A 14,537-nucleotide genomic window follows, 5' to 3' on the forward strand; every position below is an offset into this window, starting at 1 on the left:
AGATATACTCCGCCTTTTCCTAACACAAAAATTATTTGGAGGTAGCCGCCCCGTACATCTTATCCATGAATATTAATTCCTTTATTTCATAACAAATACATGGGTTTAAATTTCTCAAAACATCCCTTGCAGATAAAATATTTGAAGATTCCTGGCAATATCAGATCAGATTCAAATGTTCAAAATCTTCCATGACTTTGAGGACTTAAGGAGCGATGTCTTGTTTGATATGAACGTAGATTCCCGGGTAGCGTTTCATGAAAGGACTTGTCAGACGTTTTATCCGACAAGTCATGTTTTATCCGACAGTTACTATAGTAACAGTGCTTCTCAACCAATCAGAATCCAGGAAAGTTGTCAGATCTGACAACTTGTCGGACGAAAATATTGATGAAACACCCCCCGGACTAGAGGGCATAATTGCAAAGTGAGAAAACCTGCATGTAGGTCCAGGAAGAGACAAATGTCAATCTCTGTCCGGAGTGTGAACAGCTTTAAGAATCAATTTGAGAAACACTGGAGATTATATCCACTTATAAGTACAACCCTTACAATCCCCATCTAACCAAGTAACGAGGGGCACATTAACAGAAGCTTCAAGCCTCAACACCAAAGTAAACCAAAGTAAGTAATGTGGTTGTTGTTACAACAAGTAATATGGCATAAGTTACGTGAAATGCTCGTATCCACACTTGGAACATCTCTGTTCGAATGAGAAACATCGGGTTTTAGACACTGCAACGAATTCACAAACTGAATTAAATCTCTACACAGGGTCTTATGCCTTCATTTTCTTTTTCATCACGTCATCACGAATCTTTGGTAGAAACGAACCATGTCCTTTGGAGGGATATCTGTTGCTATAACGTGTTTGTTTGATATCGTTTTCACATTGCCAGTCAGAAGTGCAGTGTATTTTCCCCAGAAGAAGAAATCTGTATCGTGATTCAGCTGTATATTGAGCTTTTGAAGACATGTACCGAAGAAGACATCCTCCCAAGGGAACATGGGAATAGTGACAGCGACGTTGAAAGCGGCTTCGACCACGTCTGTCGTCATGACATACCCATGGCCAACGGGGTAGGGAGGGAAGTGATCATCGGGATAGTATTCCTTGGACAAGTAGAATTTATTCTTTTTGTTACGCATCACAATTGGTTCCTTGAAGACGTGCCCCAATGTATAATTAGTGTGGTTTGCATTGCGTAGGATTGTGAGAAGGCGTGGTTGGATGACTGAAGTGTCATCATCAATCTTCATGACGAACTTTGCGTGTCTACAGTGGTTCTTGACCCATTTCAGTCCCATGAATGTCTTACGCGTCAGGTTCAGGTACGAATCAACAAAGGTTTCTTGTACGATGTCTCCATTGTTAGTGGACTCGGTGTCGATCTTTTCCTGCAGCTCTGGTTTGCTGGTGGAAGCCAGCAAAAATACCGTCACGACTTGCCCACCGCCAGTGCTTGGCCATGTATCTCTCATACCGTAGGACCTCCGGATGGCATCACGTTGCTCGAAATTGTTTGGTGCTGATAAGACAAAGAATACAAGAAAGACATCCATTTCAGTGCCATTCTCGTGAAAACAAGTTCTCTCTGGATTATGGATGTAATTAAAAAGATGTTTATCTATCGGTTCTTGCAAATAAGTTTTAGGGGACTCAACCGTTGGAGATGCAATATTTTCATTACTAGGCCTACTCGGTGAAAACTGCGTTGAGATTGTCTTGACACTACTTTTATCGTCAACTTTTAACTCTGGTCCTCCGATACTTCCACCATGGCTCCTGATGTAGTTCATATAGCATGAGCAATTGTGTAAGGGATGGTCAGTGATGGCTCGATGGTCGATTTGTTGTCGATCTCTTCCAGTCCGACTGAAAACCGAATAGTGTCTTTGGAAGGCAAGAAACACGGTGATTAATGAAGGGATCGTTACCGCCATCAGTCCAACAACTCGGCGTTTTATTCCTAGGCGTATCGCCATTTTTGGTATCCAAATGCTCTCCTTCCAGCAACACCTATCTCTTTCTCATTAAAGTAAGTACACTGAGAAAGTAAAATGGAGTTTCTGTGTAAAAGCTTCCTTGAACACCATCAGAGAGGCAATGCCCGAGGCAATGTCCGTTGCAGATCTTCGAAACCAGCTGTGAAAACTGTGTTATCCATTAATATTCATGAATGCTTTTCGTCCAATCCGGTGCCAATCGACGACAACTGTTCAATGATAATCAACACAAAAATCACTTGTTTTTCACCTTTCTTCAAACATAAAATTTGATCGATGGTAACTCCTTGTAAGCTGACATTTACAAGAGACACATTCTATGCTATTAGTTTTTGTTGTATATACGGTCCTATTTGTAGAGTTAATATACTTGTCATCGGATTCGATCGTGGGATCAATTTGACCGCTACTTCAACATGAAAGCTCAGCTCAGGCGTTCTTTGGCCACCACTGTTTCCACGTTAACACCATTTTAACCATAAGCGAATCAGCTAACTTCCTATGGAGATTCCATCTCTTGTGCTTAAACGAAGGAGCTGCATGCATGGTTTTGATTTAATTAAAAACTAAAATCTCATCACAAAATCACTGCGTTCCAGCTTTGCTGGCCATCAACACAATCGATGGCGATGAAGGTGATCGCTTCGGTGATTCCACCCCTGAAGAAAGAAGACAGTAAATGGGTACTTAAAACTCATCCTTGGAGAATGATTACGTAACGTCGATGGTTTGGCGATGGTTACTGTCCAGCGAGCGAGACAAGAGAATAAGCTTAGTGTCTTTGTTCCATATTGCCTCAATCACGCTCCATTGTCTGCATAGATTCATTTCTCACGTGTCTACAAAACCCTGATGTCGTATGCACATGAGGAAATGATCTTTTGAAAACCTCAGACATCGCAGCCAAATCTCTTCGCTATTATATATTTTGTTTTGGTGTTGAGGCACTCGATTTAAAAAAAAGAATCTTTGATGAGTCATTTTGTAGCAACAAAGATGAAAAATCGATTAGAGAATTTTCGGAAGACACTATTCGTACTGAATCTTAATTCATTTTGATTTAACACTAAAATACAGAATAGGTAGAGATGACGTTATCTGCTCGATAATGAAGACACGCATAGAATTATAATGCAAAACTTTAAATCTGCAAAAAACCCGTATACCTCTTCATTAGATAAAATTTACAGTGGTTTGTCTGATATTACTTGTTAATATACAATTTTCAACCTTTTAAATGCTGTTTCTTCGGGGGTTTTCTTTTTCCTAAAAAACATCATAATACGAATTGCTCGACAGCAGTCAACATCAACTTATCTTATCGATCACTGAGATATTATGCAGGCCCCAATGGTAGAGCAGTTTCATAACTGAAGTGACTACCCTGGGTAAAAAAAACTTATTGTTATTATTGGTTTCTATTGGCAACCCGAGGTGACGGTTTTAGATGATAGTCATCGGATAATACTGGAATTGTAGAATTGAACGTCTGACAAGTCCTTTCATGAAACTCTCCACTGCATTTAATATCTCCATCCTTTCTTTTTCTCCGCAAAATTAATGTCTGCCGTTCACTCCATCGGATCGTTTCATCAACATTTTTGTTCGTTTCGGCTAAGAACCACTGTTCCTATGGTAACTGTCTTATAAAACAGACTTTGTTGAACGAAAATAATGTCTGACAAATCCATCCACGGAACGCTTTAGGAATCTCAAGTACAGTGAAGAGATCACATTAGTGAGAGAGGGGTACAGCATAAGGGGTAGACAGATGTTTTTAATGTTTTAAGGACATGATTTGTTTTAATTAAAAGAATTCCTAATAATTCAACATGACCTAATTTCTAAATAGGCTTATTCAATTTTGTCTACTGATTCTTACTCTAATAATTTTGCTCTGTTCACCTTTCATTAATTGCCTTCCTATTATCTTTACAGATATTGAATGATGGCATCTCTGTTATATTAAATGCCCCCTTATGCATAGAACTGTTTTCGTTCGCGTGAAACATGAAATAAAATGAACTGAAACTTTTCATGTCTAATTGCCCCTCCCCTACAATTCACATTTTGGTAAATGGCGTTACCCCCAAAGTTTCCAAAAACCTGGGGGCAAAGATCATTTGTTTACTCATCCTCTAAGTTATGGAATAGCCTCCCTTAAAACATCAAACAGTGCTTGACCTTTGAAACTTTAAAACATTACCTTAAAACATTTCTCTTCAATTCTTCTTAATTTCTTTTATTATAATTTCCTTAAAAGCGCCTTGAGCACTCTACAGAATGGATTTGGCGCGATATAAGTCTTCTTATTATTATTATAGATATCGACACTTTTGACACAAAGTACATCATATCGGCGTTAGTTACGACAATCCTACTTGACAGCAATAGAACACATTTAATCAGTAGGCTGTTAGTTTGATGGGCATCAAATATCATCACATTGCACACTGATAAACAAATATTGAGTCCATTAGGGTCACAGAGATTGCACTAGTTAAATTGGGATGGACAAACAATAGATCTGATATTGCAGTCCATGCGCGGCATCCACGGCGGCCTCGACTGTTAATTGATCTGAGCGGATGAACATTTCGACATCGGAAATTCAGGGCTGAAAAAAGTTCTCGTACAAATCAAGACCTCGTAATATCAAATTTTCCATTTAGGTATCTTTTTTACCCAAAAAACATGCATGTTCCCCTTTTAACCAATATTGGGTAAACTTTTGATTTTAAGAGTATACTGTCGTCATGATTATTCCTTTTTGTGTCTATAATCACAGTATTTAAGCTTATTTGCTAATTAAGCAAATTCTGGGTGTCATTTATCTACAAAAATGTGTTACTTTAATCGGAAGCTACATGCAAAAAACCTTTGCCCTTCCCCCATTTTCAATTATTGTTTTCATGAACATGATCCATTCAGATTTTTCTTCGTGGATGAAAAGGAAAATTTCAAAGTAATAGGAAACATACTGAACACATAATTATTAAATAGATATTCGGATAAAATATTTTAAACTATTGCTGTTTTCCTTTTCTGCAGAGGATGTATTTGGGAAAGATGGAATTCGCTGGTCCGCAACTGGGTTTATTCTCCCATCTAAAAGACGTGGGAACATCGTTCTTATGGATGACTCGAAAGGCGAAGGAGTCGGTAAGTTCATTGCGCAATTGTGTGACTTGGGCAATTCCATCTACATACCAGTGTTATAATGGGTCAGATGCATAAAAGTAGCAATTGATTTTGCTTGGCTTTTGCTTGATTCCGTATGAATAAAAATGAGCAAGCAAATGCTTTTGCTAGTAAGTTCAAGCAATTGCTAGCTGACCGCTAGCATTTCCTTGACGATTAAGCTAATGCTAAAGAGAGTATAAATAAAGCGATAATTTTGCTTGTCATGCTTGTGCGTTAGCACAATCCCTGTCAGAGCAGCTTGAGCGTTTGCTTGTCTGATCAGGGCGTTCGCAGTTTTTCGGTTTATGCACCTGAGAGAGAGACCCATAAGGTGTACAGTAGCCTAAAGCGTGCACGTGTTTTCTTCCTAGTAAGTGCAAACCAAATGCCAAATATACAGTATATATGATAATTTTTTTCAAGAAACAAATTTATTTGACACCACGTCTTAGAAAAAGATGTCATGTGAAAGAAGCGGTAATTTGCACTGCCACACCTTTCTTTTTGAATCCTGTCTTTTCTGTGAATCAGTTCGCACCAGCGTGCATGGCGTCGCTATTTTTCAAACGATAGCAATTGCTTTCTGAAGACAAGGGTTCAAGCACTAGCAGAGTGTTATGCATACATATTAGTTATATATCTCTATGTATGCACATGACATAAAGCATTTGCTGAGACATGATTGTTTGCTTGGCTAGTAATTGCTTACCAGTAATTGCCTGACCCAGTGCCTCGATGCTCGGCCTTGGCCTTAAGACTCCATGAGACTTGTCCTTGAGGATTTCCTGCCTTGACCTTGGTCTTGGCCTTAAGGGTTTGGAACTTGACTACAACACTGCAAGATACACAGTAAAATGCTGTTTAAATTTTGTATACAACCGGCCTGAACTTTACAAAAGTTGTGTAAGAGTTTAGACAAGTTTTTTTTTAAATCTTAAACAACAGTGTTTAAATTCTGATTATATTCAATCTGCAATAAAGTAATCATTGTTGTTAACAACTTTAGACACGTGTCTTAATTGTTAAACTACCTGTAAAACATATAGCTTTGTATTTAAATTTTGGACAGCATTTTTACTGGGCGTTGTGGCGTGCGCCTGTAATCCAAGCTATGTGGGGAAGTTACAAATTGATGCAGAGGTTCGAGGTTCGAGCCCTGGTCACGTCTTTCGGATGGTGACGTTAAAGGTCGGTCCCTAACGTAAATAATCATATCTGATTGATACACTTCTGACAAAACTCATACTGTGTAAATCCCAAAGACTTTCAGGACAACGTATCAAGGTCTGAAAATAGAGTCGTAAGTGAATTTTTACTCAGTAATTAATTAACTGCATGAAATTGAAATTTAATTTAAATTTAAAATAACTTTGACTATGTATCAATGAAATTTATATTTACATTGTAATCTTTATTTGTATCAGTCTCTCGACTGTTTTAACAAGGAAGTATTTTGTATACAATAAACCGAAATGAATGAATGAATCAAGAGACTTTCCGATGTACATTTCTCAGAGTTCAAAGAACACATTTTGATACAGATTAGCCTTTGCTTCTTTTATTATTCCCTAAAGACGTTTATATTAAGAATTAAAAAAAGGGAAACGCATTAATCTATTTCAAAGTGATTAGTGATGCATAAAAAGTAGCAATTGCTTTTTGCTAGGCTTTTGCTGAACAATAGCGAACAATGGCGACGTCACACTGCAGCGTGACGTCGCTATCATTGTTCAAAACGCCATCATATGCTTTCTGAAGGCAAGAAAAGGGTTTAAGCACGAGCAAAGGGTATTTGCATATGAAATAAAGCAATTGTTGAAGCATGGTCTTTTGCTTGGTTCTGGCTATTGCTTGTGCTTGAAGCAATTGCTACTATTTATGCATCTGACCCATTCCATGTGACAGTTTGTAGATGGCTTGTTTGGTTTGTGTGAGGTGTCGGGGTGTGTGTTGCTTTTGAGAGAGTGTGGGTGTGTGTTGGATTCCCCGGTGATGGGTGGAGGTGGGTGTGTTAGGGTATATTTGCAGTGTTTGGTTATCATTTGTGTGAGTAAGGGAGGGTGTAGGTGTGTGGGTGTTGACCGTTGACGGTGCGCGCGAGCATGATTTTGTAGCTATGCTTTGTAGTGAGATAGGGAGGGTTGGTGTATGTGGGTGCATGTGTCTGCGTGCGAAACGAACAGTGTGCTAAATGAAATTGTGTCATTATGGGGGTTTTATTCAAAATTTATATTCGGAAAATATCAATGGTATCCCCCCCCCCCGAATACAAACTTTAGCGTCGATGCTGATTACATTTAACGGCGAAAGGCAATGCACAATAAACACAGAACTTACATAAAACTAATGTGAAGGATGTTCAATGATATCACTTTTTTCACACATTTTCTTAACCCTTTGTTCGATTTATTTGTAGACACATTGGCTGAGTCATCATTGGAACACCTCCCCCACCCCCGTTCATCGATGAGAAATTAAACACATCAAGTGTGCTTCGCATAAAATGTACATCTTATAATTAAGAGCGCGAAGGATTTTTTTTTAGTCATTACTCCAGAGGATTCACCGGATTCACAATCATACTCTAGTGGATGGACTTTAATCATTGATTTAAGATTCAGCAGAACTTTGATTAAAAAAGAAACTGTTTAATTCACTTTTAATAAAAAAAACACTAAATTCCCTGTTCTGATAATGTTTTGTCCAAAGTTTGATCAACGTCATTTTAGTATATCTTTCTCTCTGTCTTCTTTTATTTTCTGTCTGTATGTGTCTCGATCTACCCCTTTCCAATCCCCTTCACCTTCCTTCCTCTACTCTTTACTCCCTCCCTCTTTCCACATCTCCCTCTATCTCGTCCTTTCTCTCACTTTCTCTCACTCCAATATCGCAGGCAAGTCGTATGATATCACAACGTCGAAATGCAACATGGGAGTATGGTCCTACCACCGTGTTCGCTGGCACGATGTCAACGGTGACGGTCGTAAAGACGCACTCACGTCCAGACTGCGTTTCGATTTCACAAGTAAGCCTTGTTCTTGATAGTTGATTTAGATTTCATTTTGATTGAATTGTCCTTTCCAAATTAGAGGCCTAAAAAATAAAATGTTGATGGTTAAGTTCCGATTTTTATGCCACCCAGTGTTGTACATGACAACTAGCTCTCAAGTAAGATTTCGGTCATCGTTATTAGATTTTTCAAAATTATTTTCGGTAGAATAATCTCAGATGGACAAACCCTTAAAACGTTTAAACAAATTTTAACGTGGAATATTTCTGGGCAGTAATTTCCCCAATGCGGGAAGCTTATTGTCCAGTTAAGGTTAAAAAATAAGCAGCAATTACTTTAGAATGGGCAAAGTTTTCATCACACTGGATAAATAAAAATGCCCCAAAGAAATGCCGGATGTTGGTTGGACACTATTAACATTTGAAAGTTTGGAGGAGTGACAACCTTTTCCAAATGTTACATCCAACCTTGTATAAAGCTGAATCCAACATTTTAAGTGTTGGTTAGAACCATTTAAAGTGCTAAATGCAACATTTAGAAAATGGTGTCACTCCTCCAACCTTTCAAATGTTAACATTTCTTTTTTTACAGTGTAGTGATTGCACAATATAAATGTACAATTATCGTTATTCATGAAGATGGTTTAGAGAAGGCTGAGATGGTTTGGTTGGAACATCCTGAAGATCCGTTCAATGGTGAACCATGGAACATCAACTACATGTACGACGGGCCGGATGCATTCTTCACACTGGTCAATCTCACGACACCAGACGGCACATTTGAGGTAATTCTCTACCCAATATTACTGACAAAAATTCTATATATTTCTTCATTGTCACATAATTTAAAGTATGTGTTTTATTGGCATTATAATCACAAACGCAGTCATAATATTTACCTATCTTTGATTTTCGTTATCTTTTTCTTTAAATATATCATTCTTCTCTTCCATCCTAAACACCTACATCTTTTCTAAAACTTTCCTCTGTACTAAATATAATCAGTTTGATTTGTCCTCATATCAGGAAATTACGGTAGCTAATTTCCGCCACTATTTTTTTTTCTAGATTACGGCGTTGTAACGTCCTACATTTAGTACGGCTTTAACATCGCCCTATTACGGCGTTATAATGCCCTAAGTAAAATACGGCGTTATTATGCCCTATTACGGCAATATAACCCCCTAAATTACGGCGCTATACATGTTTATATTTAATGCATAATGAAAATTTTCACAATGTAATATGTGCTCGTAGAAAAAAAATCAACATAATATTTTTTTCTTGTTTTCTTTTTTCCCTCTAGGCTATTATATCTCCTGGGTATTTCTTACAGACATTGTTTGTGCATTGGATTGAAGGTAAAAATGATAGATTTACGTTTTTTAGTTATTGAAGACCAGTAAATATCTTAGCAAACGCTTATCAAATTTGTCGATTGATCATTTTGTTTGATATTTTCCTTATTGAATGGTTGATTGATTGAAAACATGATTGGTTGAATTATTAGTTAGTGATCGATTTATTCTAGATTTTCCGAATGATGTGAAGATTGTGAGGTGAATAAATTGAAATCATTGTTTACACTTTAAATTGAATAAAAACAAATCAAATCAAATATTCCTTTTTAACCTTATAGGTCCTGCCACTGATTGGTCAAAGCCTGATCGGATCTACTCTCGAATTATCGATGCCGTTGTTGGAGAATCCTACTTTGATGCATACGTAAGCCTGTGACCTGCCGCTGCCACCAGTAGCGGCCATTTGTGTTCTTGAAGTTCATTCAAACCCCAAGATCAAAGCAGATAGTTAATCATAATAAAACTAATTTAAGATTATCGGCAAGATCTTTTAAGGTGTGAATCCTCTGTGAATACAGGGGTGGCGTCAACTGAAAAGGGCGGCCGTCCTCATGAATTTTTAAGTAGGAATTAAAAAAATAAAAATAAAAAACACCGCTATCCTTGTTGGGAATACCACAGCGTCGCAGTCTATCAAACGGTGTGGAATCATCATCTCAATAAAATGGGACATTTTCAAGGCCTAATGCTACTGTAGAGTGTGAATCACATCTGTGAACTCGATCTATGTCCACACTCTAAACACACATGCTCTGTCAAACCACTCTGAACAAACTCTTAATAAACTGTGAACACACTAAACCAGGGGCGGATCCAGCCTTCGCCAATAGGGGGGGCCCGGATTTTTTTTCAGCCATATTTTCTCCGATTGGCCACGCGAATATGATATTTGCCGGGATTTTTGGTTTCTTCTTCTTCTTCTGGAAACAGTCTTTAAAAGGGTAGTCCTATTAGTCACTTCTTAGCTTTATTCTTATAAATAAACATATATAATACCATAATCCTTATTTATATAAGGCGAGCGCGAAGCGCGAGCTATTTTTTTGGGGGAAATCTTATGTACTTTTTCCTAATGTTTTGAACATTCTGGGCAATGTTTGTTATCCTGAAAAAAGATGTGTATGCAAGTAAATACTTATTACGAACGTGAAGCGCGAGCAGAAATGAACTGATGGAAAAAGGTACTGTTATGGACTTGCTTGCAGTTAGCCATGAAGACGTAACATATTTAAAAAAATCAAATAATGCAAGCGCAAAGCGCGAGCTGAAATTTTTTGACATTTTTACCTAAGGAATGGAAATTCTAAGCACTTTTTGTAACTTAACAGAATAGGTATATAACTAAACGATTGGTGCGAGCGGGAAGCGTGAGCAAAAAAATCGAGATTTAGACCTACTGAACGAGACACTCTATATTTATGTTATGTAAATCATGAAAAGGGTGAGGAAGTAGGGATCTTCCTTACATTAATAATGCGAGCGCAGAGCGCGAGCGGAAAATTTTTATATACGTTTTGAGCTGATCGAAAACGTACCTGTTATGGACTGCTTGAACTTAGCCATGAAGACGTTACATATTTCAACATTCAAACATTGCGAGCGCGAAGCGCGAGCTGAAAATTTTTGACATTTCTACCTGGAATAATGGAAATTTTAATCACTTTTTGTAATCGTGGAAAGGATAAGACAAAAACTTACTAACTTTATTACTGATGCGAGAGCAAAGCGCGAGCGGAAAAATTCTGGACACTCTATTCGTGTTTTGTAAATCATGAAAAGGTTAAGTTATTGGAAATTTTCATACATTAATAATAATAATAATAATAATAATAAAGGTATATTTACCCAGGGTAGCCACTTCAGTTCCGAAAACTGTTCCAGCGGGCCCTGCTATTATTACCCGGCTAAGCTAGGCTACCTTCTCGGTGCACACAGCTTTTTGAGGAATTACTTCCTGCCGGTACCCATTTACCTCACCTGGGTCGAGTGCAGCACAATGTGGATGAATTCCTTTGCTGAAGGAAATTACGCGAGCACAAAGCGCGAGCAGACAATTTTTTATATTGTGATCTAAAACTGGATAATTATTTAAATGGAGAAGAAGCTGCGTATTTGAATAAATGTGTGTTTCAGATTTCGACCTAGAATTTGGGTTATTTAATACCTTTTTTTATCATGAAAATCAATAAAGCGAGCGCAAAAATACATGATATTCCGATCTAAAAAGGGGTCACTTTAAGCTCTGTATTGCAAGCACTTTGTGGAAAAACTGTGAGGTGAACAGAGCTGATATTTTTCATCATTGTTACTTTGAGTTTTGACATAGGACCGGGATATTCTATAAGGACATTATGTCATAAGAAAATGATGAATATCTTCCTATTTCTCTTCCTAAGCATGAGAGCGCGAAATCTATTAATATTATGGCCTGAAAACTGGACATTTAAAGCACTTTTGTAATTATGCATAGGATGCATGAGTTTAATATCTATCAATGCGAGCGCAAATCGCGAGCAGAAATTTATGATTAATTGTCATCAAATGGTGATTTTAAGTAGTTTGTTTTAGAATTAATATTGAGATATACATAACTCACTAATCAAAATGCGAGCGTGCTGATACGTTTTGAAAATCTGACCTAAATAGGGATATTTTGAGAACTTTATGAAATACAGGAAAATAATAGGTACCTGACAAATCAAATTTTGCGAGCGCGCAGCGCAAGCAGAAATTGTTAATATTCAGACCATAAAACAGAAATTTTTACACTTTTAAAAAATCAATTTGTAAATAAAACAAAATAATGAAAGTTCAATTTCCCAGCTGAAATATGTTTATATTGACTTCAAAATTTGATATTTTAAGGTCCATATTGAGCAAGATATCACCTAAAAGGCAATGCGAGCGCGAAGCGCGAGCGAAAATTTTATATCCCAACATGAAAGATTTTGTTAAAAATTATTTTCCAAGTCTTCCCCTCATCGTATTTTATTCACTCATCTTCCTCCTCTTATGCTTGCCTTCCTTCTTTTCTCCTCTCTTTTCCTTTCGTTTTTTTTCTTTTTTTTTGCTCCGCCAATAGGGGGGGCCCGGGCCCCTCGGGCCCCCCCCCTGGATCCGCCTATGCACTAAACACACTGCGAACACTCTGAACAGACTCTAAACAGACTCTAAATACTCTGTGAAGTTCACAGAGCATTTTGGGTGTGTTTAGAGTCTGTGTGAACACACTGAACTCTCTGTGAACACACTCTGAACATTCTTTGAACACACTCTGAACATACTGTGAACACACTCTAAACATGTTGGCCCGTATTCTGAAGTCGGGTTTAACTTAAACTCAGGTTTAAAGTTGTGGTTTAAGTATGGAGAGCCAATTGTTACATAAATCACTAACAGTAGAGATATCATACTTCAGCTCATTTGGCTCTCAAATCATACATAATTGTCTAGGAAGTATAAAAAGATTATTGTCTTCACCATCGATGAATCAGGAACGAGCACAGTAAACATAAGAAACATACAACTTAATAAAAAAATTGATACTTTTGGCTTCCCATACTTAAACCGCAACTTTAAACCTGAGTTTAAGTAAAACCCGACTTCAGAATACGGGCCATTGTGAACGCACTCTAAATAAACTGTGAACATACTGTGAACACACTCTAAACATAAAGTGAACACATTCTAAATACACTGTGAACACACTGTGATCATATTGTGAGCAGTGTGAATACACTGTGGAAACAGAGTGAACACACTATGAACATAATGTATAAACACTCTAAATATATATACTGTGAACACACTCTGAACAGACTCTAAATACATTATATTACTCTGTTGAGTTCATAGAGCATTTTGAGTGTTTAGAGTCAGTGTGAACACACTGTGAACATTCTGTGAACACACTCTGAACATTCTGTGAACACACTCTGAACATACTGTGAACACACTCTAAACATATTGTGAACACACTCTAAATACACTGTGAACATACTGTGAACAGACTCTAAATACACTGTGATCATATTGTGAGCAGTGTGAATACACTGTGAACACAGTTTGAACACACTCTGAAATACTGTGATAACACATATGAACATAATGTAGAAACACTACAAATATACTGTGAACACACTTTGAACAGTCTCTGAACACGCTTTAAATAAACTGTTAACATACTGTGAACAAACTCTAAACATACTGTGAACACACCCTAACACTCTTTGTACACACTCCGAACATACTGTGAACACACAATGCGACATACAGTTTTCTTTCCATCAAGGATTATTTGATTGAGAAATAATGACGTCACATCTAACGCATCTTGCCTCCCCCATCCCTCCCCCTTATCAAACTATGCTAACGCCACACTTGTGTAATAAGCAAACGTTTGAAATATTAAATTTCAAGAAATTCTCTGATACACCTCAAGCTTCTTTTGATTTTCTCTAGAAACTATTTAACATACTTGTTGAACTTTTTAACGTGTGCAAATTGGTCCATGTATTCAAACGTTGAATAGCTTTTGTACTTTGATAAAGTTGGAGTGAAAATCTTACATACACATGAGGATAATACATACAAATGTTCAATTTGCCAAATCGTAAAATCTCTTTACATCCTTGCAAATTTGGTATCAATCAAAAGAGCTATAATCATGCTGTTTTGTTTGATCTGTCGGAAGCTGATTCAATTCATTCATCTTATTGATTTCAATTGCTTATTCAATATTCTATCATCTTTTTAGGTAGCGGATGCAAACCGTGATGGGCGAACGGATGTACTAGTGACTGCAAGCAGGTATGAAACAATTCACATAATTTCTTTTTTTATTATTGATGGAAGTGATGTTGAAACTACGGATGAACCCCCCCCCCTTCCATCCAGGTTTGCGAAGGGGTCAAAATTTGATGCTGAAATAATGTTTCAATCTAACTTTCGGAGCTGACGAAACATTGCAAATGGGTC

General features: G+C 37.4%; 2 protein-coding genes across 2 annotated transcripts in view; one reads left to right on the forward strand and one right to left on the reverse strand.

The window, feature by feature from the left end:
• The window catches only part of LOC121423942, a 37,691-nt gene that overhangs the window by 20,429 nt on the left and 2,725 nt on the right, over positions 1 to 14,537 (forward strand). Inside the window, exons 2-7 of the mRNA XM_041619492.1 lie at positions 5,059 to 5,169; positions 8,084 to 8,215; positions 8,839 to 8,984; positions 9,506 to 9,560; positions 9,839 to 9,924; positions 14,317 to 14,369. Coding sequence (XP_041475426.1) covers positions 5,059 to 5,169; positions 8,084 to 8,215; positions 8,839 to 8,984; positions 9,506 to 9,560; positions 9,839 to 9,924; positions 14,317 to 14,369 — 583 coding nt within the window. The remainder of the gene's footprint in view (positions 1 to 5,058; positions 5,170 to 8,083; positions 8,216 to 8,838; positions 8,985 to 9,505; positions 9,561 to 9,838; positions 9,925 to 14,316; positions 14,370 to 14,537) is intronic.
• On the reverse strand, positions 327 to 2,692 carry LOC121423940 (beta-1,3-galactosyltransferase 5-like). The gene has a single exon (XM_041619490.1). The coding sequence runs from the start codon at positions 1,984 to 1,986 to the stop codon at positions 802 to 804; it is 1,185 nt and encodes a 394-aa protein (XP_041475424.1). The 5' UTR covers positions 1,987 to 2,692; the 3' UTR covers positions 327 to 801.

The sequence above is a fragment of the Lytechinus variegatus genome, chromosome 11, assembly GCF_018143015.1.
Source record: "Lytechinus variegatus isolate NC3 chromosome 11, Lvar_3.0, whole genome shotgun sequence".
Taxonomy (NCBI): domain Eukaryota; kingdom Metazoa; phylum Echinodermata; class Echinoidea; order Temnopleuroida; family Toxopneustidae; genus Lytechinus; species Lytechinus variegatus.

Bases quoted from the DNA above. Each gene is read 5' to 3' on its own strand.
- LOC121423940 (XM_041619490.1), bottom strand. From the start codon at position 1,986: ATGGCGATACGCCTAGGAATAAAACGCCGAGTTGTTGGACTGATGGCG.